The sequence below is a fragment of the Cydia fagiglandana genome, chromosome 16, assembly GCF_963556715.1.
Source record: "Cydia fagiglandana chromosome 16, ilCydFagi1.1, whole genome shotgun sequence".
In the NCBI taxonomy this organism is placed as follows: Eukaryota; Metazoa; Arthropoda; class Insecta; order Lepidoptera; family Tortricidae; genus Cydia; species Cydia fagiglandana.
The window spans coordinates 16,551,694-16,575,704 of record NC_085947.1 but is presented as its reverse complement, the minus strand read 5'-3'; the positions used below and the strand labels follow the sequence as shown (position 1 = coordinate 16,575,704).

At 38.0% G+C, this 24,011-nt stretch overlaps 2 protein-coding genes across 2 annotated transcripts; one reads left to right on the top strand and one right to left on the bottom strand.

Moving 5' to 3' along the window:
- The first annotated feature begins 6,541 nt into the window (after nt 1-6,541).
- LOC134672269 (uncharacterized) lies at nt 6,542-12,108 on the top strand. The gene is made up of 5 exons (XM_063530166.1): nt 6,542-6,622; nt 8,464-8,603; nt 8,800-8,981; nt 11,260-11,405; nt 12,020-12,108. The coding sequence occupies exons 1-5, from the start codon at nt 6,559-6,561 to the stop codon at nt 12,106-12,108; spliced, it is 621 nt and encodes a 206-aa protein (XP_063386236.1). The 5' UTR covers nt 6,542-6,558.
- Nucleotides 12,109-20,120: 8,012 nt separating this feature from the next.
- Nucleotides 20,121-22,942, bottom strand: LOC134672046 (uncharacterized). The gene is made up of 3 exons (XM_063529944.1): nt 22,494-22,942; nt 22,270-22,389; nt 20,121-22,174 (listed from the first exon to the last, which is right to left on the bottom strand). Exons 1-3 carry the CDS (start codon nt 22,627-22,629, stop codon nt 20,970-20,972), a joined length of 1,461 nt encoding a protein of 486 aa, XP_063386014.1. The 5' UTR covers nt 22,630-22,942; the 3' UTR covers nt 20,121-20,969.
- Nucleotides 22,943-24,011: the final 1,069 nt, after the last annotated feature.

Genomic DNA, 24,011 nt, shown 5'->3' with positions numbered 1-24,011 from the left:
TTATTGCTTGCGGATAGTATAGTGTTAGAACCGGCAGTTTTTGAACCACAAGGACCTGGGAGCATCTAAAGTGGTCAGTAATATAAAAAGAAGAACCCTTTTTCGACTTTATTTATTCCCGTTTACTTCCAAACGGTTCAGTATTGTGATGCAGTTTTACAAGGTGTGCGAGCTGGACGTGAATAGCGTTGTCCCACTCACACACCGGAGCGGCATACGGATACACATTGTCAATATTTAAGGCTTGTGCACACCGGCTTGCGTGTGCGTGACGTGCACGTGCGTGCGCTAAAATGTTGGAGCCGCACACGCGCACGTCACGCAAGCGGTGTGCCATCTCTCATAAGGATCTGTATATTACAAAGCCGCACGCGCACGTACACGTCACGCACACGCAGCCGGTGTGCACAGGCCTTTAACGTAAGGTTACGTCATAGACGCCTGCGTAATCAAATGTCAATGGTGGTAGCGACTAGCGACTGATACCGCCTGGACTGGTTTTACCGAAATAATTATATATGAATTTAAATTGGCGAATCAATAATATTTTGTTAATTTAGTTAAGTTTATATTTTTAATTTGCATGTTTGTACTGTAAAAAGCTAGGTAATTCATAAAAGAAGAGGTTAAAAAAGGAGACCGCTGAAGTAGACGGCGATCTACGGCCCCATACATTATGATGTATAATGTATGGTTGTCAAAGCAGTTGTTCGACAAACCCACCACAAACATATAGCGCCGATTAGCGCCATCTAATTCAACTGTAAGGCGGTCTTTACATTGGAATTTTGATGCGGTTTTGCACCCCGCTCGGTGTGCAAGCGGAACATCGCCATCGCGCATCACTGTCACACTCATACGCCGGAGCGACGTGAGAATTCGTATCAGTGTCATAAGGGGTCATCCATTAATTACGTCATACGAATTTCAAGGTTTTTTTGACCCCTCGGCCTTCCTTGTTACACTTAAGTATTATTAATTTTTACTCAAAAATTTTTTTAAATTATTAGTATTATTATTTAACCCAAAACTGATTATGAAAGAAAATTAAAGTACATAATAAAAACGATTATCATTTCAAAAAATGTTTTTTAACTATTCAGTAAATAAAATAGTTGAAATAAATTTACTGTTACTGATGAAGCTAAAGTGACGTCACAAACATTGTGACTGCCTCTCGCCCTTGTCACTATATGCCCTCCCCCTAAACGTGTGATGTAATTAATGGATGACCCCTATAGTTCGTTTTTTTTAGCATTAGAAAGAACTTCGCAGAAGTAAGCTTGTGGTTCCAAATCCGGCACTTTTAGTGGTAATTTTGAAGTAAATTATATGTATTGACCGTGCTTCATTAGATAATTCAATAATTATTAACAATTAAAGAGCCTGATAAAAACTGCACGCTTGCTTCTGTGGAGTTCTTTCTAATGATTATAGGGTTGCCATACGTCCCGGTACGCCGGGACATGTCCTGGTTTGAAGCATGATGTCCCGGTGTCCCGGCTCATAAGCAAATTGTCCCGGTTTATAAATCATAGTTATTTAGTAGGGGGCATTGAGACAGACAGACGGCCGGACGGTCAACAAAGTGATCCTATATGGGCTCCGTTTTTTTCCTTTTGAAGTACGAAATCCTAAAAATCTACCTACTATTATCTCGAAAAAATTTCGTTTTCATTTAGGTACCTACATTATTTGTGACAGTTAAGTTGAAATTTGGTACACATATATTATGTCAATCTATAACCCGAAGACGGACATGTAACGTAAATAAAATGAATTTTAAACATAGGGGGCACTTATTGGGGGGTAAATGAGACAGTTAATAAACAAAGTTTTGCAAACTATATGGTGTTATATATCAAGTGATAGAGCTGTGGGAATCTCAAATATATTTTATTAATAATTTTAAGATTAATAGTTTAGAAGTAATTTAAGTAAATAGACAAAAAATGCACGCAGGGATACCAGCAATTTGGAACGCCTTATCGTGACCGGTAAAATAGACGGAAAAAGGCCTAGGGGTAGAAGTCCCAAACGATGGTCGGACCAAATAGCGGAGGAACTAAAAATACCTGTCAGCGACGCACTCCACCAAGCTACAGAACGGGACCGATGGAGACAACTAGTTGACGGAATCAAACGGAGTCACGATCCTCAGCAATGAGGGACCGATTGAAGAGAGAGAGAGAGACAAAAAATGACCACTTCCCCTCTTTATCTCCGAAACTACTAAACTTAAAAAGAAAAACTAAATAGTTCCTTACCTATAGATGACAGAAAAACCTATTAGAAATATGCAGTCAAGCGTGCGTTGGACTTATTACTTACTTAGTTTTTGATCGTCCTTTACGGGTCTTTTTTAAACATTTCACTCAAGTTTCACATCAAAATATACATTGTTGAAAATTGTGTAATGTACGGAACCCTTGGAAGGCGAGTCCGACTCGCACTTGGCCGGTTTTCTTTAAATGTCCCGGTCTGAGCCCCCACACTTATGGCAACCCTATTCTAATGCTAAAAAAAACGAACTATAACTCGGGACACGTTTTTAGGGTTCCGTACCCAAAGGGTAAAACGGGACCCTATTATTAGGGTTCCGTACCCAAAGGGTAAAACGGGACCCTATTACTAAGACTTCGCTGTCCGTCCGTCCGTCCGTCCGTCCGTCCGTCTGTCACCAGGCTGTATCTCGCGAACCGTGATAGCTACACAGTTGAAATTTTCACAGATGATGTATTTCTGTTGCCGCTATAACAACAAATACTAAAAACAGAATAAAATAAAGATTTACATGGGGCTCCCATACAACAAACGTGATTTTTGACCAAAGTTAAGCAACGTCGGGAGTGGTCAGTACTTGGATGGGTGACCGTTTTTTTTTGCTTTTTTTTTTGTTTTTTTTTTGCATTATGGTACGGAACCCTTCGTACGCGAGTCCGACTCGCACTTGCCCGGTTTTTACCTTAGATTTACATTTGTTACACTACAATCAATAACAAAATTTAGTACCGACCTACTGTTAGTAATTGTGGTTACCTAGAATTCTAGATAAGCGCATTATAATAATCTATCTATCTATATATATAAATGCAAGTGTCCTGACTGACTGACTGACTGATTCATCAACGCACAGCCGAAACTACTAAAGCCAGAAAGTTGAAATTTGCACACCAGATTGCATTTATAAAGTGTACAAGAGATAAGAAGCGATTTAGAGAAATTCAACCCCTAAGGGGGTTAAAAAGGGGGTGAAAGTTTGTATGGGGTTAAAGTTTTTTTTTAAGCTAGGAATTTGAAACTTCGTAAAAAGATATATTATTAAAATACAAGAAAACTAATTTCAGCGTTTTTGAAAATTCATCCCCTAAGGTGGTGAAAAAGGGGTTGAAAGTTTGTATGGATATCAAAAAAAATTTCAAGTGGTGGACTTGAATCTTTGTATTTAGGGATATTATTAGAAGACAGGAAAAGTAATTTCAGCGTTTTGTAAAATTCATCCCCTAACAGGGTTAAAAGGGGGTTGAAAATTTTAATCCATTACAAATGCTTTGAAACTTCTTAAAAAGGCATAATAGCTGATTACAAAAAAAAGTGATTGCAAAGTTTTTGGAAATTCAACCCCTAAGGGGGTTAAAAAGGGGATGAAAGTTCGTCTTCGGGTGCAAATTTTATTTTAAGCTAGGAACTTGAAACTTTGTAAAAAAGTATCAAATTCAAATACAAGAAAACTAATTTCAGAGTTTTTGAAAATTCATCCCTCAAGGTGGTGAAAAAGGGGTTGAAAATTTGTATGGATATCAAATTTTTTTTCGAGCGCGGGACTTGAATCTTTGTATTTGGGGATATTATTAGAAGACAATAAAAGTAATTTCACCGTTTTGTAAAATTCATCCCCTAACAGGGTTAAAAAGGGGATGAAAGTTTGTATGGGGTTAAAGTTTTATTTTGAGTTAGGAATTTGAAACTTAGTTAAATGATATATTATTAAAATACAAGAAAACTAATTTCAGCGTTTTTGAAAATTCATCCCCTAAGGTGGTGAAAAAGGGGTTGAAAGTTTGTATGGATATCAAACATTTTTTCGAGTGTGGGACTTGAATCTTTGTATTTAGGGATATTATTAGAAGACAGGAGAAGTAATTTCAGCGTTTTGTAAATTTCATCCCCTAACAGGGTTAAAAAGGGGTTGAAAGTTTGAATCCATCACAAATGGTTTTGTAATTTCTTAGAGAGGCATAATAGCCGATTACAAAAAAAAATTGCATCGTTTTTGGAATTTCAACCCTTAAGGGGGTTAAAAAGGGGATGAAAGTTCTTCTGCGGGAGTAAATATTATTTTAAGCAAGGAACTTGAAACTTTGTAAAAACGTTTCAAATTAAAATACAAGAAAACTAATTTCAGAGTTTTTGAAAATTCATCCCCTAAGGTGGTGAAAAAGGGGTTGAAAGTTTGTATGGATTCATACATTTTTTCGAGCGCTGGATTTTAATCTTTGTATTTGGGAATATTATTAGAAGACAATAAAAGTAATTTCAGCGATTTGTAAAATTCATCCCCTAACAGGGTTAAAATAGGGTTTAAAGTTTGAATCCATTACAAATGCTTTGAAACTTCTTAGAAAGACATAATAGCCGATTACAAAAAGAAAGTAATTGCAACGTTTTTGGAAATTCAATCCCTAAGGGGGTGAAATAGGGGTTGAAAGTTCGTCTTGGGGTGTAAATTTAATTTTTAGCTAGGAACTTGAACTTTTTGCAAAAAAAGGGTATTAAATTAAAAAAACATGAAAACTAATTCAAGCATTTTTGAAAATCATCCCCCAAAGTGGTGAGAAAGGAGTTGAAAGTTTGTATGGAGATCTGATAGGTATCTTTGTATAAGGGTATACGAGTAGGTACCTATTATGAGAATACAAGAAAAGTAATTTCAGCAACCAACATCAAAATCCACTTGACTTAAAACTTCATACAACTTGCTAAAAAAGAAAAGTACTTAATTTCAACATTGCTTGGATATGAAAATTATAGGTACCGTAAAACGGGGTGAGTAGGTTTCGCGGGGAGAGTTGGGTTATGAATGGGGAGAGAAGGTTTGAGAGAGGGGTGAGAAGGGATTTTAAGGCTCCTGCTACAAAAATAATGTATTCCAATTTAAAATGGGGCTATAGTAATACGCATAGTAAAAAAAAATCCATTGGACAATCTTCCAAAATCACCTTTGTATGAAAAATCCTCTCACCCCAAATACGAGGCACTACGGGGTGAGGTGGGTTTTCCTCTTTATCGTCAAAGTTATGAAATGGAACTACCCAAAATAAAATACAAACTAAAATACAAACGTCCGAACCACCATTCAGTTTTCACATGTAAAAATAAAATTTTATCGAGGTTTGAAAGTCAAATTTCACCCAACTCACCCCATTTTACGGTACTAAAGATGTAAAATGTTGAAGATAAGATTCCGCGGACGAAGTCGCGGGCAACAGCTAGTTTATATTATAAACACAATACGATTTCTTTGACTGTTTGGAATAATATTTGGATTTGTTTAGAAAGTCATGTGACGAGAAAGGTATTACGAATGAATGTGGAGGGAAGTACGAGGAAAGGAAAACCGAGGAAAAGGTGGATGGACTGCGTGAGAGATGATATGAAACGAACGCAAGTGAATGATGAAATGACGGGCGACAGAGAGGTGTGGAAGAGAAAGACATGCTGCGCCGACGCCAAGTGAATGGGACAAGGGCAAGAGAATGATGATAATGATGATTTGGATTTGTTGAGAGCATCTTCTAGGAATCTAGATTGGTGACTGGATGTTATAGCAAAGATATAATAATATATAAGTGGAAGAACATGGGTCAAAGTCATATGGAGTTCTAAAAATAATTTACAGCCCAGACGGTGCAAGTGTTATTTAAACGTCATAATTTCATACAAGTTTGACGTTTAAAATTAACTTAAGTATGTATTTAAACTTACTTCTACCCACTTATACTGTAACTCAAAACAACTTTTGGTATTTAGTTATTGTTACTTACTATTACTCACCTACTTGTATATACTTACTAACTACTTAGTGTAATAAATTTAAAAATTGTAAATAGAATCAAATTGTCGCTCACGGGCGCAAACTAACAAATTAGCATAGAATATTATTAGTGCATGTATCTCATTAAGTGAAATGTAAATTTCTTTTGAGATGAATAAAATTCTTTAACCACAAAATAACGCTTGCACCGTCTGGGCAATCAAAAATCAAAATCGCTGCCAACTTAGCTTGGTCTAACTCTGTGCAAATATCAAAAGGTATATCTGCGAGGAGCGAGGTTAAAAAAGTCTATTTGTAATTTTATGCACATATTAATCTAGTAAAATTTCAAGTTTGGCATGTTTTAGTAGACATAAAATAACTATTTCCAGTTATTAAGCATAATTTAGCTACTACATAGCAAAACATAGTAAAAAATGTTTTGGCTATTAGTGAATAGATCGGCGCGGGCGAAGAACGTTTTAAAAATAGTGTTAATGATAGCGAAATAGTGAAAATACAAGATGAAGTTGCTGTTGCTGTTGTTTCTGGTGGACCAGTCTTCGGCTGTTATTCACTACTTAAATTGTGAGTAGAGATGCAACGGATAGTTGTTTGGCCGGATACCGGATATTCGGCCTATTAGGAAATATCGCAAAAAATATTATTGGCGACATGTCGCGACATTTGTATGGCGACATTTATACGGCCATTTTGACCGTAAAAATGTCGATTGTGGTATACAAATGTCGACATAGTGTCATACAGATGTCGAGAAGGTGCCATACAAATGTCGTCAGGGTCTTATAAATGCCACAAAAATAATAAATAGTGGCATATACATGTTGATACTGCCATATAATGTCAAAAAAATGCCTTATACATGTCAAAAGCGCCTTACAAATGGCTAAATAGTGTCATACAAATGTCAATCTTTAAACGTCCATAACGCTACGTCTTACGTAGGCGAACAACGCGCGAACGCGGCGCGGCGCGGCGCGGCGAAAGCGGCCGCCGCCGCGCCGCGCCGCCTGACATTCGCGTGCAAATCGCGCCGCACCGCGTTCGCAACGAGATCGCTTACGTAGGACACTTCTATGGGCATCAAAGGATTGATTTCGCCGCGCCGCGCCGCGCCGCGTTCGCGCGTTGTTCGCCTACGTAAGACGTAGCGTAAGACGTAGCGTTAGATTTTCGTACGTGTATTTTTTTAATTGTTATTTTTATCATTTTAGGGATAACAAACAGCCATACAATACAATGTTACATTTAGTAGTAGAATTAAAATTTACTTTATGCATAACCAACGACATTATCCACGGATTACAACAAAATTATGCAATTGTTGGCACAAAAAAGGGAACAGTTATATAATTAAGTATTTGATGTAGATTGTGGGTATTTATTATACTTATTTAAACTAGTATTGTACAACGTTTTCAGTACAACATTATAGTATTATTGTACAACAGTACCTACAAATTTTTCGACATAAGCATGTATTGTGCTAGTTACCGCACTAGGGCGGTAAAGTAGCACCATATGTAGGTATTGTAAAAGACGTAAAGTGTTGTGTGTTTCGGCTCCATAAGATAAAATCAGTAAAACCACCCTCCTCCAAACTATCCAAAATTAGGTACCTAACTCATATCTTCGTTGTCTTCGTCCAGTAGGTACCCCAAGAGTAAATTTCTTTCAATAGTGTGACGCGTAAGCGTTAGCATTAGGTAAGTGTAATTTGTATGAGATTTTGAGTTACCAAAAAGTGACGCTTGGCGCGCTGTTCAAAATCTGATACAAAAATAGTCATAACGCAAACGCTCGTCACGCTATCGAATGAAATTTACAGCGGCTCTCAAACTTTTTTGGTGACGGAACCCTTCCGGCAAGCGAAATATTTGACGGAACCAAATTAAAAATTTTCGTTCATCACTGTAGAACAGATATACCTATAGAAGAGCTGGTTTTTTTCTTATTATTACAAGTATATTTTCGCGGAACCCCAACAGAGGCTTTGCGGAACCCTAGGGTTCTGCGGAACACACTTTGAGAATGGCTGTACTAGGGCCACTAGGGGGTAGGGGTGGGGGTTCAGTGTGACTGTAATTTGAAGGCCGTATTTCTATGTGAAAATATTTATAAAATGGAAGAAAGAATTTAGACAAATTCAAGAAGTTTCATTGCTATTTATATTTAATTTTTGTAGACCTTTTTAGTGTCCATAGTCGTAGGGTGGATTTACAGTACCTACCTGCCAAACGGAGAGGATCGCTTGATGGAAAGTCAAGCTTGCAACAGCTGGGTCACGCGAGTATATTTTGGCCGTTCAGGTTTTAGGTAATATTTGACAGGCAATCTTGTAAAGTCTAGACTTGTAATCGAAATACAGCTTACGCCAAGAGGAACAAATAAAAACGTTTCATTTTCAGTGACCGAGTACAGCAAAATGCCAGATCTGTACCAGATGGACGACTACGACACTTGTGTGATGGAGCCGGGCGGGACCTACTGTCTCGTCGACGCTGACCTCTACTCCAACGAACCCTCCGACCTGATGTTGATGATCCAGGTATGAGTATATCGTCGGGTGACAAGCAAAAGTCACTAAGTACCACCACAAGTTCATAGCCAAATGAACCATATTAATACAAAAATAAGGTCGATATTTGTTTAATTTTTTTTAGTACCGGATTTTAGTTGGGTTGCTTTACGGTAGGTATATAAAACCGGGTAACTATTTAATGGTAACTTTTTTACGACAACAGGAATACTCAGAAAATACGAGAAAACATTACAATCACACAAAAGTACACCGGGCTTTGTGCGTCCGAAAATCTTGCAAGGATTTCGTGAAGAACAAGAGTCTAGAGAACGAAGCGGACCTGAGATCCATCCTTGAGGATTGTGTTGACGATTCCTTATGGAAAGGATATAAGCTAAACGCCAGGTAACTGATCATAACAAATTGTAGGACTATAATATCAACTTGCTTAACCCTCTGATCGTCTTCGACGATCCCAGACCGGTAGGAATTTTCCTGACATGTCAGGAACTTTGGCCGTTTGTCAGAAATGCGGCCGGAATAAGAAAATGTCAGGAATTTTACATAAGGTACTTACGTACTTACTATAAAGGTGCATTATTCAAATTTACTTACATACTCGTAAATTCAAAACAAATCAAATTAAAACAATGTCATCATCAATATCATCATCATCCTGTTCTAGCCGGTTTCGGCCTCGGGCGACCGGGTATTCACTGGTTAGTGCGACCGACGAATGCGACGATTAAACAATGGATCAATCTGTGAAAAAGTCTGCAGTGATTTTGATAACCCCACGCACTGCGCAATCTACTCCCCCCCCCCCCCCCTCCGTCACCGCGTTTGAGCGTCAGGAAAATCCAGTGAACGCATATATTTAGTATGGAAACCGCCTTTAGGAACATTACCGTTCAAATTATCGGGCCAAATTAGCACACATACAAAATTACGCCTACATTTAAATAAGACGACGAGTTTACAGAGCCTGTAATCAAAGCTGGTAAACAAAATAATAGTCATCTTTATTACACTAATGGTACATAGCTAAGTGTAGATGAAATGCATATAATGTCAATAACTACCAATCAGCGACACTAATCCGCTAATAACCTTCTTGCTGTACGTACTGGCCGCTGAGAGTTTGCGGTTCATATTTGATTAGAATATGACTTGGACAGGGATAGGTTTATGCCATACATTGAAGAACCAGTCAAATAATTCACGTACCTATAATAATTTAATGCACATTAAAAGATAACTAGTTAAAATGTTGTTATGAAATGACAGACTAACTCAATATAAGTAAATATATCATTGTTGTATAAATGTATTCCGCTATAATAAGTATTTTGTACATTTTATTATCAATTTGTATGGCAGTGCGAAGTCACGTTCAGGTATAGTCTGTCCGTTTTTCTAAGATCAAGTACGCCATTGTTAATGTATGGTAAACTTGATCTTAGAATTCGGACTGGCTATACACGAATCGGGTCAAAAATATTTGAATAGGCGGAGTCACAATAAATCCCCACTTTCAGTTCCAATGGAATTATTTTATATGTATATAGCCGGTTAAGCAAGTTTGTCAGTAAAAAAAGGTGCAAAATTAAAATTTTGTATGGGACCACACCCGTTCGCGCGCTTACATTTTCTAAATTTGCTGCTTTTTTCTACTGACGGAAATGGCTTGAGAGAGAACCTACATATATGTGACGGTAGAGGGTGGATTCGAATGATCAACATTTTCAGATAATGTCTGTATTTGTTAAATTAATTCAGTGGAAGTGTATCTACATATAGGAGACCGGGTATATGATTATCTCACGAGTTATATCTCATGAATAGAACATATTCTAGATATCTTTCCAGGTATCCACTTAATTTCATGTCTCTCTAATTGGACAGCTTTTTTCCATAGTTCTCTGCGAATAGCATCTTGTGGGAATCTGAATGGAAAGTAATGTAAAATGATAATATCAAATTTGATTATTAATTTGAAATAATTAGGTAGTTTTTTTACAGCTCCATCTCATGAAATAAAAAGGAAAATACAAATCTGTAAGAAAGAATTCATTACTACATTTATAATTATATAGAAAATACGTAAACCAAGCACAAGTTAATAAAATAGTCTACTTCATTTGGCATAACACCATCCCTATTATCCTCGCAATTTAAAAAGTCGTATGTTGTTATGAAAGTCGTATGCAGTTGTTACGTTTTAGCTTAGCACGGTAGTATTGAAAACAAATCGTCATGTTTATTCCAAATTTTACTGAAGTTATCTGTTTACTACAAGTGAAAAGTGATTCCACTATCCTTGGTATGAACTAAAATAACTTCTGCACCACTTCACGACACATGAAGATATTTTTAATTACAAAAAAACGTTGTTTTTATAAATCAATTTAGCCATCCGTCACTGACTGTCATCTCGGACGAACTGAAGTTGCGAATCGAATAGTTTGTAAGCACCGCCTACAATCGAATAGTTTACGTTGGGTCATAACTGAGCGGACAGAATACTTCCATGTATAACAGTTCGCTGGGAAAATCGCAATTCAGGAATTCGAAATGTCGAAATGCACGAATTGCTTTGATATTATGTGGTCATATGATGTCTTTGGTGGTCAAAGGGACATTAACATTATGGAACAAATCACCATGCCAACATAATTTTCAGGTTAACCGAAGTGTTATACTGCAAGAGGCACGGTGATCAGAGGAGTTTTAGCACTGGAGATTTCATAATGGCGGGTGTTTATTTGGTCCTGATCATACTGAACGCAGTCGGGACTTCTTACGACTTTATCACTGGAGATGCGGCAGGTAACATTTTGTTACTAATTGGTTTTTATGTAAAGGTACACATGTCAATACCGTAAAACGGGGTGAGTAGGTTTCGCGGGGAGAGTTGGGTTATGAATGGGGAGAGAAGGTTTGAGAGAAAGGATTTTAAGGCTACTTGTACAAAAATAATGTATTTCAATTTAAAATGGGGCTATAGTAATATGCATAATAAAAAAAATCGATCCAACAATCTTCCAAAATCACCTTTGTATGAAAAACCCTCTCACCCCAAATACGAGGCACTACGGGATGAGGTGGGTTTTCCTCTTTATCGTCAAAGTTATGAAATGGAACTACCCAAAATAAAATGCAAACTAAAATCCAAGCGTCCGAACCACTTATTATATACACCATTCAGTTTTCACATGTAAAAATAAAATTTTATCGAGGTTAGAAAGTCAAATTTCACCCAACTCACCCCATTTCACGGTACCTACACGTTGACAATACATGTACAAACATACATAACATTCGTTGGATAGATAATCGAACCGAACAACACAAGTTTTCCTAGACCCACCTCGCCTGTGACTCAAAAGTCTGTGTTTGCTAGATGTCTTTGATCGAAGTAATATTATTGTTGTTGGTTTTAGGAAATCCGTACTTACTGGCGTTCTCCTTCCGGCGTAACTGGCGTAAGTTGATAGCACCCAGGGGCCTTATTCCACTTGTGCAAAGCTGACATTTCGAATCAACATCACATCAACAGATGATTGTATCGCATTGTTCAATGGAATCGCGTTCTATCGCAAACTTGTGATCGAAAAAATAAGTAAGAAAAAATCAACTTTGTTTTATTACTACTATACGGTTTATAATGACTTTGAACTCGGGGTAGGTCGGTTAAGTCGGTTTGGTTCGGTTGTCACCTAACTGTGGATTGCTAATGTCAAATTTTGACAGACGTGGATACTATCGCTAGACTTTTTTGTCCGTGGGCTTGGGCACCATCTTGGAGTTTTTGACGTGCGAAAGGGTATTTTATAGCATAGAGTAAAGCTTTTTTTTTCAATATATACGTTTACAGGAATTAATGACATCTTGTGAGCGATAGATGAACTAACGCGCTATTCACGGTGCGGCGGCGAGTAGTGGAACTATACGTGACAATTTCCCTCAATCAAAAGGGGACTACACTGTTGATGGTCGATAAAGGCTATTATTAATTGAATTTTAACAGCACGAACGCCTTATTGACAAGCGTTCTTTTTGTTGAACCCACACCTACACGTCAAATAATGCTCGCTCCACACATTCACCTATGAACGCTCAAAAATACCTATTCACGCAAGTTGTAATTAAACCATATTTAGAAAAGTCAGTTTTTATTACTGGGTGGAATTAGGGATGAAAATCCCGGAAAAAAACAAATGCTTATCGCACACACAAAATTTCACAAAATTTAGTTTTTTCCGGTTATTTTCCAGTTTAGGATGACTCACGTTAGACCGGGCTGTGGCCGGGCCGCCGGAGCTACCGGAGCTTCCTTTTCTATGCAAAGCGTTAAGCAGGCCACTGAAGAGCCTTCCAAATGGATGCCGTTACAATGGATTCATCCAAATGGACGGCATCCTAATACTAAACATTGTACGTTTTTGACATTCACGGACCGATTTTGGAATGTAGCCACGCTATTTGGACTGTTTTCACTATGACATTGATGCATCAAGGTGATTTGCTTACAGTACCTATGTTTACAGATAGGCTACCGCAAAACGCGATAATCGAAATTTCGTTATCTGCCTCTCTGTCGATCGAATGGCCATGAGTGATAGAGGCAGAAAACGATATTTCGATTTACGTGTTTCGCGGTAGGCCATGGGATGTGATTAACGCCCTCTACGCAGGGTTTTGCGTAATATTGCCTATTTCCTGCCTCAAATTACAGTGTGACAAAAACCAGTAGAATATAAATGAGGGCGCCACTTTCTACGTTACTGTCCCTTTTTTGACGTAAAATGCTTAAAAATGGCATCAATTTAGTATGGAATATTTTTAGTTCCAGTTTATTTAATTTCTACTATTTTATGTCGCACTTTGGGTATAGGCACTAACTACTGAAATAATACAATAGTACTCTTTGTATATATATTTTTTATAATAAACTAAACGGGGATTGGCTCTATTGAAAACAGAGCCTAAGATGATGGAGCTTACCGGCTCAGTAAGTAATAATAGCCTAATATTCACTCTTGCTTTAAAGACACCGAGGTCAAATTTCCCAGGAAACACAGATGACGGGAGCGCATTCCATTCCTTAATCGTCCTTACAAAAAAGATGAGGCAAATCGTTTTGTGCGGACAAATATAGATGGTCAAGCAAATCTTGTCAGTAGAAAAAGGCGCGAAATTCAAATTTTCTATGAGACGATATCCCTTCGTGCCTACATTTTTCAAATTTGCCGCCTTTTTCTACTGACAAGATCTGCTTGACCAACTATAGAATATTAACAACGAACGGGTACAGTCGCTTTGCTCCTCCCGCCTGGACGTCCGACATAGACCTAGTATTAGGTACATAGATGAGCTATACGCGTGCCTCCGTGAGGGATAAAACATTCGCAAAGCGACAATATTAAAAACACGTTTTAACATTCCTGACAACATACCAAAAACAATCTACGTAATTCGGTCGGGTTATTTGTTGCCCACCATAAACCATATAAATAAATGTTGGTGGGGAACAAACAAAAAGTGAGACTGTGACAAGGACAAGCAATAATACCGCTTTCTCTGCTACTCCTACTGAAATTGCCATAAGTGCATCTGGTTCGGTCGTTTAGCCCCTCCCCCGTGTCATCTCTATACACCGTGTTTTTATTGAATTCCGTTACCTTCGGGGTATGGATAAGTATCCGACCGCCATATACGCCAGTAACCGACACATAATTATTTATTTCAGCACGCTACATGTATACTAAACTATTTATACTGTTTTTATTAGTATTGAATTCTAACAATATTTTGGTGGTAACTACTGGGAATAAAAATTCCCAGTAGTTACCACCAAGCCGAGTTGGTGGTAACTAGTGGGATTTTTTTTTACCAGTGGTAAAAGGTGGGAAAAAATGCCCAGTAGTTACCACTGGTAAGAACTTGGTGGTAACTAGTGGGAATAACACATTCTTTTGCGCACTCCCTAGAATATATCCGATAGAACACCGATAGACATGTAACTCGTCGGCGATGATATGATCGAGGCTTTGTAACTTTGATTTGACAGCCATCGCCAAAAAGTATATGAGCCCGGCGCTCTATCGAGTCCAGGGCTGCCAGCTGATAGTCGGACCAAAAAAAGTCTGCAGCAGATTTGATAGCCAGTGGCAGCAGTATTCCATGCACGAGCAGACCTATGTTTAGTGCCGCCTCACCTTAAATAGGACATCAGGTTTTGGTAGCAGGCCTGGACTCAATTGTCGACCCGTGATTGGATTATTATTTTTCTAATACAAAGGCCGCAATGAGACTACCATAAAAATTTTGTTTTGTACCAAGTTTTGTTTCTTTTTAAAAATAAAGGAATGTCTCCTTTAAAGTAAAATGAGCCAGCTTAAGGATTTAAGGTAGTTTCCCTCCAGGGCCCGACTTATATTGCCACCCTGTATATGGCATCCTATTTGAAAGCAATCCTACAATTATGGTCATACACGCCAAATTTGTCAAAATTGTTGTTATTACACCATCATCTGTAAATATGTAGTTAGTTAATAAGTTTGTGCGTGTATCCTACTAACATTTGTTGTAAGATTTAAATTAAAATGACGAAATTGATCATTTGTTGGCCTTAAATAAATTAAATCAAATTATTAATCACAGGGTAATTAAATAACAACAATCTTAACAAATATAGCGTGTATGATCATGATTGTAGGATTGCTTTCAAATAGGATCAATAAACATTCTTTGAATAGGTAGGTATATCTTCCTTTGACGTGGCTGCTATAGTCTTCAGAATTTGATTTGCCGTGTGATCATCGCTTTCTGGTTGCAACTTGGTGCCATCGAGGAATGTCCATAGTATATATATGAAAGAAAAAAATATTTATCACAACACAATACCTTCTACTACTACAGGGCGGCGCACCTTTAACCTTATTTTGGCAGTGATAATAATATATTACTTACTTAATATAAAATAGGTTAGGTGTCTACATAATTGTGTATCAATAATATTTTCAGTGGCTCATCTCTGTTATATATATACTAGCTTTTCCCCGCGACTTCTTCAGCATGGAATTATTTTATTCAATCAGTTAAAGGGTGATTTCTTGAATGAAAACTACCCTTTGTCATTCCCCGGGACTCAAACTATCTCTATGTACCCAACTAAATCGTGCACCAGCGCCGGTGCTACACCGCGCGGGCGGGACAGTTCCTATTGACAAAGTTTGTTGTCCAGTTTGTGTTAAGTCCCCATACAAAGTTCCACCCCTTTAAGGGATGATTTCTGGAATAAAAACTATCCTATGTCCTTCCTCGGGACTCAGACAATCTCTATACCATACATATTTCAAATAAATCGGTTCAGTGGCTTAAGCGTGAAGAGGTAACAGACAAGACAGACAAACAGACAGCCACACTTTCGCCTTTATAAATTTTATAATATTAAGTATGGATATGCACTAGTCCAAGCACCAAGGGCGTGTAAGCGATAAGATAGAGATTCCGTGTCGGTAAAAGACAATAGATAGGTACCTATATTAATAGTTGATCGCTGGCTGTTCACATTGCCGGCGAGGACTCTCTTTGCACTCTTTACTCGCAGCGATAAAAGCTGTCAACGATAAAGTCGCTTAGCGGTAGGTACTCGCTAAGCGATGTTCGCTTGGCGGTCGGAGAGACCATGCAACTAGAAAAAATAGTCGTATTGTTTTACCACATCTATATCGATATTAAGTACTAACGAACCTCTGTAACTCAAAAAAAAAGAAACTGTATTTTTACGTTTCTATGTATAATCACCTGCCTAACACGAATTTTAATGTGTTTTTAAGACTAACAAAAACCTACAAGAACCTCTCTAAGTCGATGCACTCTATAAGATAAAACCTCGTTAACACGAAGTTTTGGCGTTTCCCTTGAGATCCGTGCTATCGAGGTTCCACTGTACTACTATTCTGTTACTAAGGTTACAATACTTAATTCACGAAGGCTGATATTTGCTTGTAGACCTTCATCATCATCATCATCATCTCAGCCATAAGACGTCCACTGCTGAACATAGGCCTCCCCCTTGGACCTCCACTCGTACCGGTTGGAAGCGATCCGCATCCAGCGTCTTCCGGCGGCCTTAACAAGGTCGTCCGTCCATCTTGTGGGTGGACGTCCTACGCTGCGTTTGCTAGTCCGTGGTCTCCACTCGAGCACTTTTCGACCCCATCGGCCATCTTCTCTGCGCGCAATGTGGCCTGCCCATTGCCACTTCAGCTTGCTAATCCGGTGGGCTATGTCGGTGACTTTAGTTCGTCTACGGATCTCCTCATTTCTGATTCGATCACGCAGAGAAACTCCGAGCATAGCCCTCTCCATAGCTCGTTGAGCGACTTTGAATTTTGAGATGAGGCCGATAGTGAAAGACCACGTTTCGGAGCCGTAAGTTATCACTTAACACACATTGATTAAAGACTTTCGTCTTGAGGCACTGAGGTATGTCGGACGAAAAGACATTACGTAGTTTCCCGAACGCTGCCCAACCGAGTTGGATTCGGCGGTTGACCTACTTCTCGAAGCTTGTAGACCTTATTAACCTTAAATACGGTGTTTAAAACGTCAAACTCGCATTCAAAAACTCGCTTCGGTCGCAGCCGGACGCCCCAACTCGTTTCCAGTTTTCTAGCTCTAATCGCTTCTCGCTCATCGTTCTTGGTGAAACCAATGCCAGTACATTGAACCTAAAAAATAATATATTATATTTACATTTATAACACGAGGTACGATAAATATACCAATTATTTTACATTACTGAAAACTGCAACTAAAACGTTCGATATGTTTCGGAAATGTTTGGGCACAGTCATTTGTAAGGTCAAACATGCCTCTCATCACCCATCTAATTGAATAAAATGTTCCGTAGGTTGTATGTATAACTGTATACAGGATACAGGTGTATAAAGACGGGCAAATAACACCTGCTTTGTAGGTATCTTAGTTCAGTCATTATAGATTTTGACCTGTGAATAATCAGTTCTTGGATTTTTTTTCGTAGGTCCCTCGGGGGGGTCAAGGGAGTATAAATTCAATAATTTTAAAGAAAAAAAAAACCGACTTCCATGGGGGCCGATGAAAGATTATTGTAGATGGTACACTATGTAGAAAAGGAGGTAAAACCACCCACTTTTCTACTAGCATTTCGCTTCTGTATAATGGCTCCTCTACAGGATGGGCCAACGCCGGCCACTCCAAGGGACGCAGCCATGCGGTAGAATGAGATAGCAATATCACTTGCTCCCTCTAACGCATAAATGCGTCCCTTGGAGTGGCCGGCGTTGGCCCATCGTGAAGAGGAGCCATGAGGGTCGTAGTTCTAGCCTAACCTAACCCACTCCTCAAATAGCAGTTCGGTTCTGTGCGGATCGCAATTCGAACCTAATCAAACCCACTTTTCAAGTAGCATTTCGTTTCTGTAAGGCTCGCAGTTCTAACCTAACCTAATCCTTGTTCGGTTCTGTGAGGATCGCAGTTCAAACCTAACCTAACCCACTTAATGGCGCATGCCGTGCGGTGTACGGGGGTTTAAGCAGGAGGGGCTAGTAAGATTGGCATCATCGTAATTTATACCTACATTAATTTTATGGAAGGTAATCATAGTTGTTTATTTAGTTAAGGTATATTAGTGGTTTTCTGGGTCAAGGTCCGGGTCCGAGCCCGGTTCCGAGTCCGGGTCCGAATCCGGATCCGAGTCCAGGTCCGGGTCCGAACCGGATCCGTGTCCAAATCGGATCCGGATATGAGTCCGAGTCCGGGTCCCAGTCCAAGTCAAAATCGAAATTCGTAATCACCAAACGTGTACCATGCGTCATTGAAGAGTTCTGTTCTGGTCATCATCAGCAGTTCCACTTCATCAAATGCGACAGTTTTTAATGTAAATGCTTGATTTTATGATGAAAATACAAAAAAATCTATACGTATGCCTTTAATATTTGAGGAGTTCCCTCGATTCCTTATGGATCCCATCATCAGAACTCGAGCTAAAAAAAATGTGGCTTAAAAACTTAACTTTCTTAATGAACATAACGAAAAGGAAAAATCGCCAAACGTGAACTATGTGTCGTTTAAGAGTTCTGTTCTGATCATCATCAGCAGTTCCACTTCATCAAATGCAACAGTTTTTAATGAAAATGCTTGATTTTCTGATGTAAATAAAAAAATCTCTATACGCATGCCTTTAAGATTTGAGGAGTTCCCTTGATTCCTCATGGATTCCATCATCAGAACTCGAGTTTGACAAAAATGTGGCTTAAAAACATAACTTGCTTAACAAACATAACGAAGAGGACAAATCGCCAACCGTGAACTATGCGTCGTTAAAGAGTTCCGTTCTGATCATCATCAGCAGTTCCACTTCATCAAATGTCACTTTTTTGGGTGTATATGCTTGATTTGTTGATAAAAACTCAAAAATCACTATATGTATGCCTTTAAGATTTGAGGAGTTCCCTCGATTCCTCATGGATCCCATCATCAGAACTGAGTTTTGACAAAAACGGGACCAATCTGTATGCATATAAATTCAATCAAAAAAAGAATTTTCAAAATCGATCTAGTAATGACGGAGATATGGAGTAACAAACATAAAAAAAAATAAAAAAAAACATACAACCGAATTAATAACCTCCTTCTTTGAGATTTGGAAGTCAGTTAAAAAGTAGACTGAATCAGGCTTCTGTGTTTATTCGAAAAACGGTTTTTCCTATTCTGCTTTCGTCACCCATTCTACATTCGTCACAATCGTCGGTGGCTTTCAGTGTAGAATGCGTGACGAAAGTAGAATAGGACTAATTTAAGAACTTGGCGAAAAACGAATAGGACGACCCAAGAAGATACCACTACGCCATATTGGTTAGTACCAACCCCGCGACCCGCCCCGGCTTCGCACGGGTTACACAAAACCTTAACAGATTATACACCTAAATCTTCCTCAAGAATCACTCTGTTGATAGATGAAAACCGCATGAAAATCCGATCTGTAGTTTTTGGGTCTATCGCGAACATACATACACACAAACAGCGCGGCGGGGGACTTGGTTTTATAAGGTGGAGTGATTCTATACTCGCTGTGGTCAAGGCTTTGCCCGTGTGGAATTTGGTCAGTTCTCTTCCTCCCTCTCTTCCGCCCGGGAGGGTATAAATAATAAATAATTAGGGTCTCCCCAAATATATCGACGCGCATTCGGCAAAAGCCGATAGGAAAAAGCTTTATGTCCACGCAATAAGAGCGAAGAAGCCGACGACGCGTCGGCCGGCCGATGCGAGCCGAGCCGAACGACGACTTTTTCGCTCTTATTGCGCGGACATAAAGCTTTTTCCTATCGGCTTTTGCTGAATGCGCGTCAATATATTTGGGGAGACCCTTAAAAGCCTAAGCCGAAACACCTATTAAATACTTGTCATGGAGAAGTTACTTTCTCGTCTTCATGAAAAAGTTCCATTCACCAAATAGCACTGTTTAAATGCAAATGTAAAAATATACTAGAGTTTGACCAGCGAGTGGCTGCACAAAAAAAAAGCGGCAAATTCAAAAAATCTTTAACTGGTAACACGAAGCATAGTGCAAAAAAAGTAATTTGATACTTGGTAATTCATACGTAATTAATTTTTGTTTTGATTAGTGACTGACTGAAGTCTGCAACGTAGCAGACTGTAAATTTAATACAGTAAACAGACTGAGGATATCGTTGCAATGCAATTATAACCCCTGGCTTCTAATTTAGCCCACTTAAAAATTAAAAATATGATTGAATAGTTATCATTATTATCAGAGATACTAAAAAACGAAGGAACGAATTGTTAGTAGACTAATCAGTCAATCATTACAAAAATATGTAGTAAACATAAATATCTTTACTTCAACTGTACAAAAAGTAAGTTATTATATTATCCTAAGATTCCTAAGTTATAGAAAATGATACTTTGTTGTTACAAATAAATTTCAGGACTGACCATTAAACGGCACCCTTTAAATCTCATTTCTTTGGTCGTTGAAGTCAACAACCAAGGCATATGTCATAATATTGAACTTGGTTCTCATATGACATTTATATTTTTGATAGGATTAAAAATTACTTTATTTGTGTTTTATTTTGAAGTTTTGAACTCGGGTTAATTACAGGCGATTATTTATTAAGCATAAATATTTCCCTTGTGCTATTAAAGTAAACCTTCACAAGGGAAATATTTATGCTTCCCGTTGTACTTATAAAGTTAGTAATAATAAAAAGTCACATATTGTATAATGGAGCTGAACTGAAGGTAGGTGAAAGAAAACACAATTTAGTTTCAATCTACTTTTAATATTGTTAGTTTATAAAGAAGGTGCCTATTTATTTAAGAATCATAATCGAAATCGGATTCAAGAAATTCAATTCCTGACAGAGAACTATCACTGTCATTGTCACTTTCCCGAACTTCTATTATGAATGGAGCTAGTTCAGTGTCTGTAATGTTGTCCTTAGACTTGTATTTTCGTTCCACATTTATTACATGGACTGTACTTTTTTTCCAATCTTCCGGGGTAATCATTGCAAAACATTCTCGGATCAAGTTTTCCGTATCTGAACCCGGTAGCCCCACATTTCTGCTGGCTATTTTTCGCTTTGTGAGGCTCCATATCAACTCAATAGCGTTTAGATCGCAATGGTATGGAGGCAATTTAAGGACCTCATGCCCATGCTGCTTCAATAACTCCTCTGCTGCATATATGGGACCAATTTTATTTTCCTCAACGAGGCACATCAATTCCTCCTTTTTGAAACACTCTTCATATGGGATATTATTTTCCCTTAGCCATTTTTGAATATCAGCCTTTAAGCTGTGCATGGTTGGAGGCTTATTTATTTGTGTTACATGGTAACTGGCATTGTCCATAACAATTACACTGGGCTCAGTCAAATTTGGGATTAACATTTCTCGTAGCCACTTTAAAAAATTAGAACTGTTCATGTCATCATGATAGTCAGCTGCTTTGGATTTTGTGCTAAAAACAAGCAAAGCATTGGGCACAAATCCTTGCTCTGATCCAGCATGCACTATAATATGCCGCTTACCCGAGGAAATTTTTTCAACTAAACCGGAAGTTGAAGGCCCTTGCCATGACTTCTTCGGTCTGTAATTTTGATGGACATATGTCTCATCAAGATACACAATATTTTTTCCTTCTTCCCGTTTTTTATGTATAGCTCTAAGAAACCTTTGCCTCCACCCAGATATTTCAAACTTTTCCATGAGGATGGAGCGCTCTTCTTTATTTTTTTTAAACTCAAATCCGTTCTCGTGTAGTATTTTCCTCAGTGTTTCACAACATCCTGAGAATCCTATAGATTCTTTCAAATCCGCATGTAAGGCTCTTAGAGTAGGTACCTGCTTTTTGACGCAATAAAACTCATTAATTTTATTACGGATGGCTGACACATCAAAATTGTCTAAATTTGACACAGTTGGTGGCCGGGGTCGTTTTTTCCCTGGCGTATTCCATTGGCCTTGGTTAATAGAACCCTCTTTTTTAATTGTGCGTAGTGTACGAATGCTTGCACCTGAAAAAAAAACAGTTTTAACAATAGGAATTTTAACAAAAGAACACTAAAATATTAATAAACCTAGATGTGAAAATATAGATTATTTATATTACCTGTCATAGTAGACACTTTCTCTAAATAACTTGATTCTGATGCGTTATTATCAATAACATTCTTCAGTTCGCTTGCTAGCTTTTGAATAGTTTCTCTAACATTTTCGTCATCTACGCCCGCTGTAATATAAATAAATCATAAGTTTAGTAATACAAACAAATGTTCCTATCTCGTAAATTAAATTTGGTACAAGAAGCATCAACATTGTTTGATAATGACTTACCGGTCGCCTGAATGATTTCGTCCAATATTCGCTTCTTTTCTAGTAATCTCTCATTTTCGTCGTGTCGAACTTGATTATAGTTACAGATTATCTTAAATAACATGCTCCTCACACTGCTTCTAATCGGTTTAGCCATTATAATACGATATAAACTATAAACTTCCGTAACGAATGAACTAACATGAGAATTTGAGAATCTAGGTTATGTGTAAACTCGTTTGACAATATTTTTGACACTTTTGACAGCTAAAATTATTGCCATATATAGAATTCTCTAAAAACGCTTGTGCAGCGACTCGCTGGTCAAACATATGTTTCAAATAAAAACTCACATAAATGTGACACAAATATCAATATTGTTTGGTAACAGAAGCTGTCAACATTTTGACAGTTGTTTGACACTTTTGACAGATAAAATTGTTGCCATATGAAGAATTCTGTAAAAATGCTTGTGCAGCGACTCGCTGGTCAGACTCTATAAGTTATAGTATATTTTCTCTCTCTCTTCTATAGTATTCTATAGTATCTTTTATATATAGGTACTTATAGTCTATAAGTACCTATATATAAAAGATTTGAAAAGTTTCGTCTATTCTTTCTGGAACCCATCACCAGAAATAGGTCTCGACTAAAATGATGCTTAAAAATAACTTGCAGATTAAACATAACGAAGAAGACATAGGTATTGCCAAACGTGAAATACGCGTCGTTAGGGTGTTCCAGCTGGTCTTCATCAGCAGTTCCACTTCATTAAATATCACTCATTTTATTTAATCTGAATGCTTGATCATCATATGATTCAACAACAAATTTAAATGTATTATGTCTGTAAGATTAGACGAGTTAGGAATAAATTCTTACGGAATGATCATTCACAGAGATAGGTAGAAAGATGGACAGACGGACGGATGCACAGACGGATAGACGGACAGACGGACGGACGGACGGACGGACGGACAGACGGACAATAAAGTGATCCTAAAAGTGTCCTGTTTTTTCCTTATGAAGTACGGAAACCTAAAGAATTACTTTCTGCTTATCATAGCGTTCTTTCTTTAGACATACGAGTACTTTATAGTAAGTAATAATCGTATTAACTTTATTCCTCTTCAACTCGATACCTACACCCGTTCCCGAGATAAAGGGCCTTGACTTGACAGACAGACAGACGGACGGACGGATAGACAGACATACGGACAGACGGATAGACGGACGGATAACGAATTGATCCATAAGGGTCCCGATTTTTCCTTTTGAGGTACGGGACCTAAAAAAATAACTTGTACTTATCATAGCGCTCTTTGTTTGGACATATCGTATAGTAATACTCGTATTTACTTTACACCTTTTATTACATATTTCGGTCCCTTTTACATATTACTTACATAGGTGAAAGAAAAACTATTAAGGTAAGTATGTATATCTATATATATACTAATATTATTTCTAGTACCAAAAAATCTTCTTACTAACATACCTACACGTAATTTAAAAAAACCGGCCAAGTGCGAGTCGGAC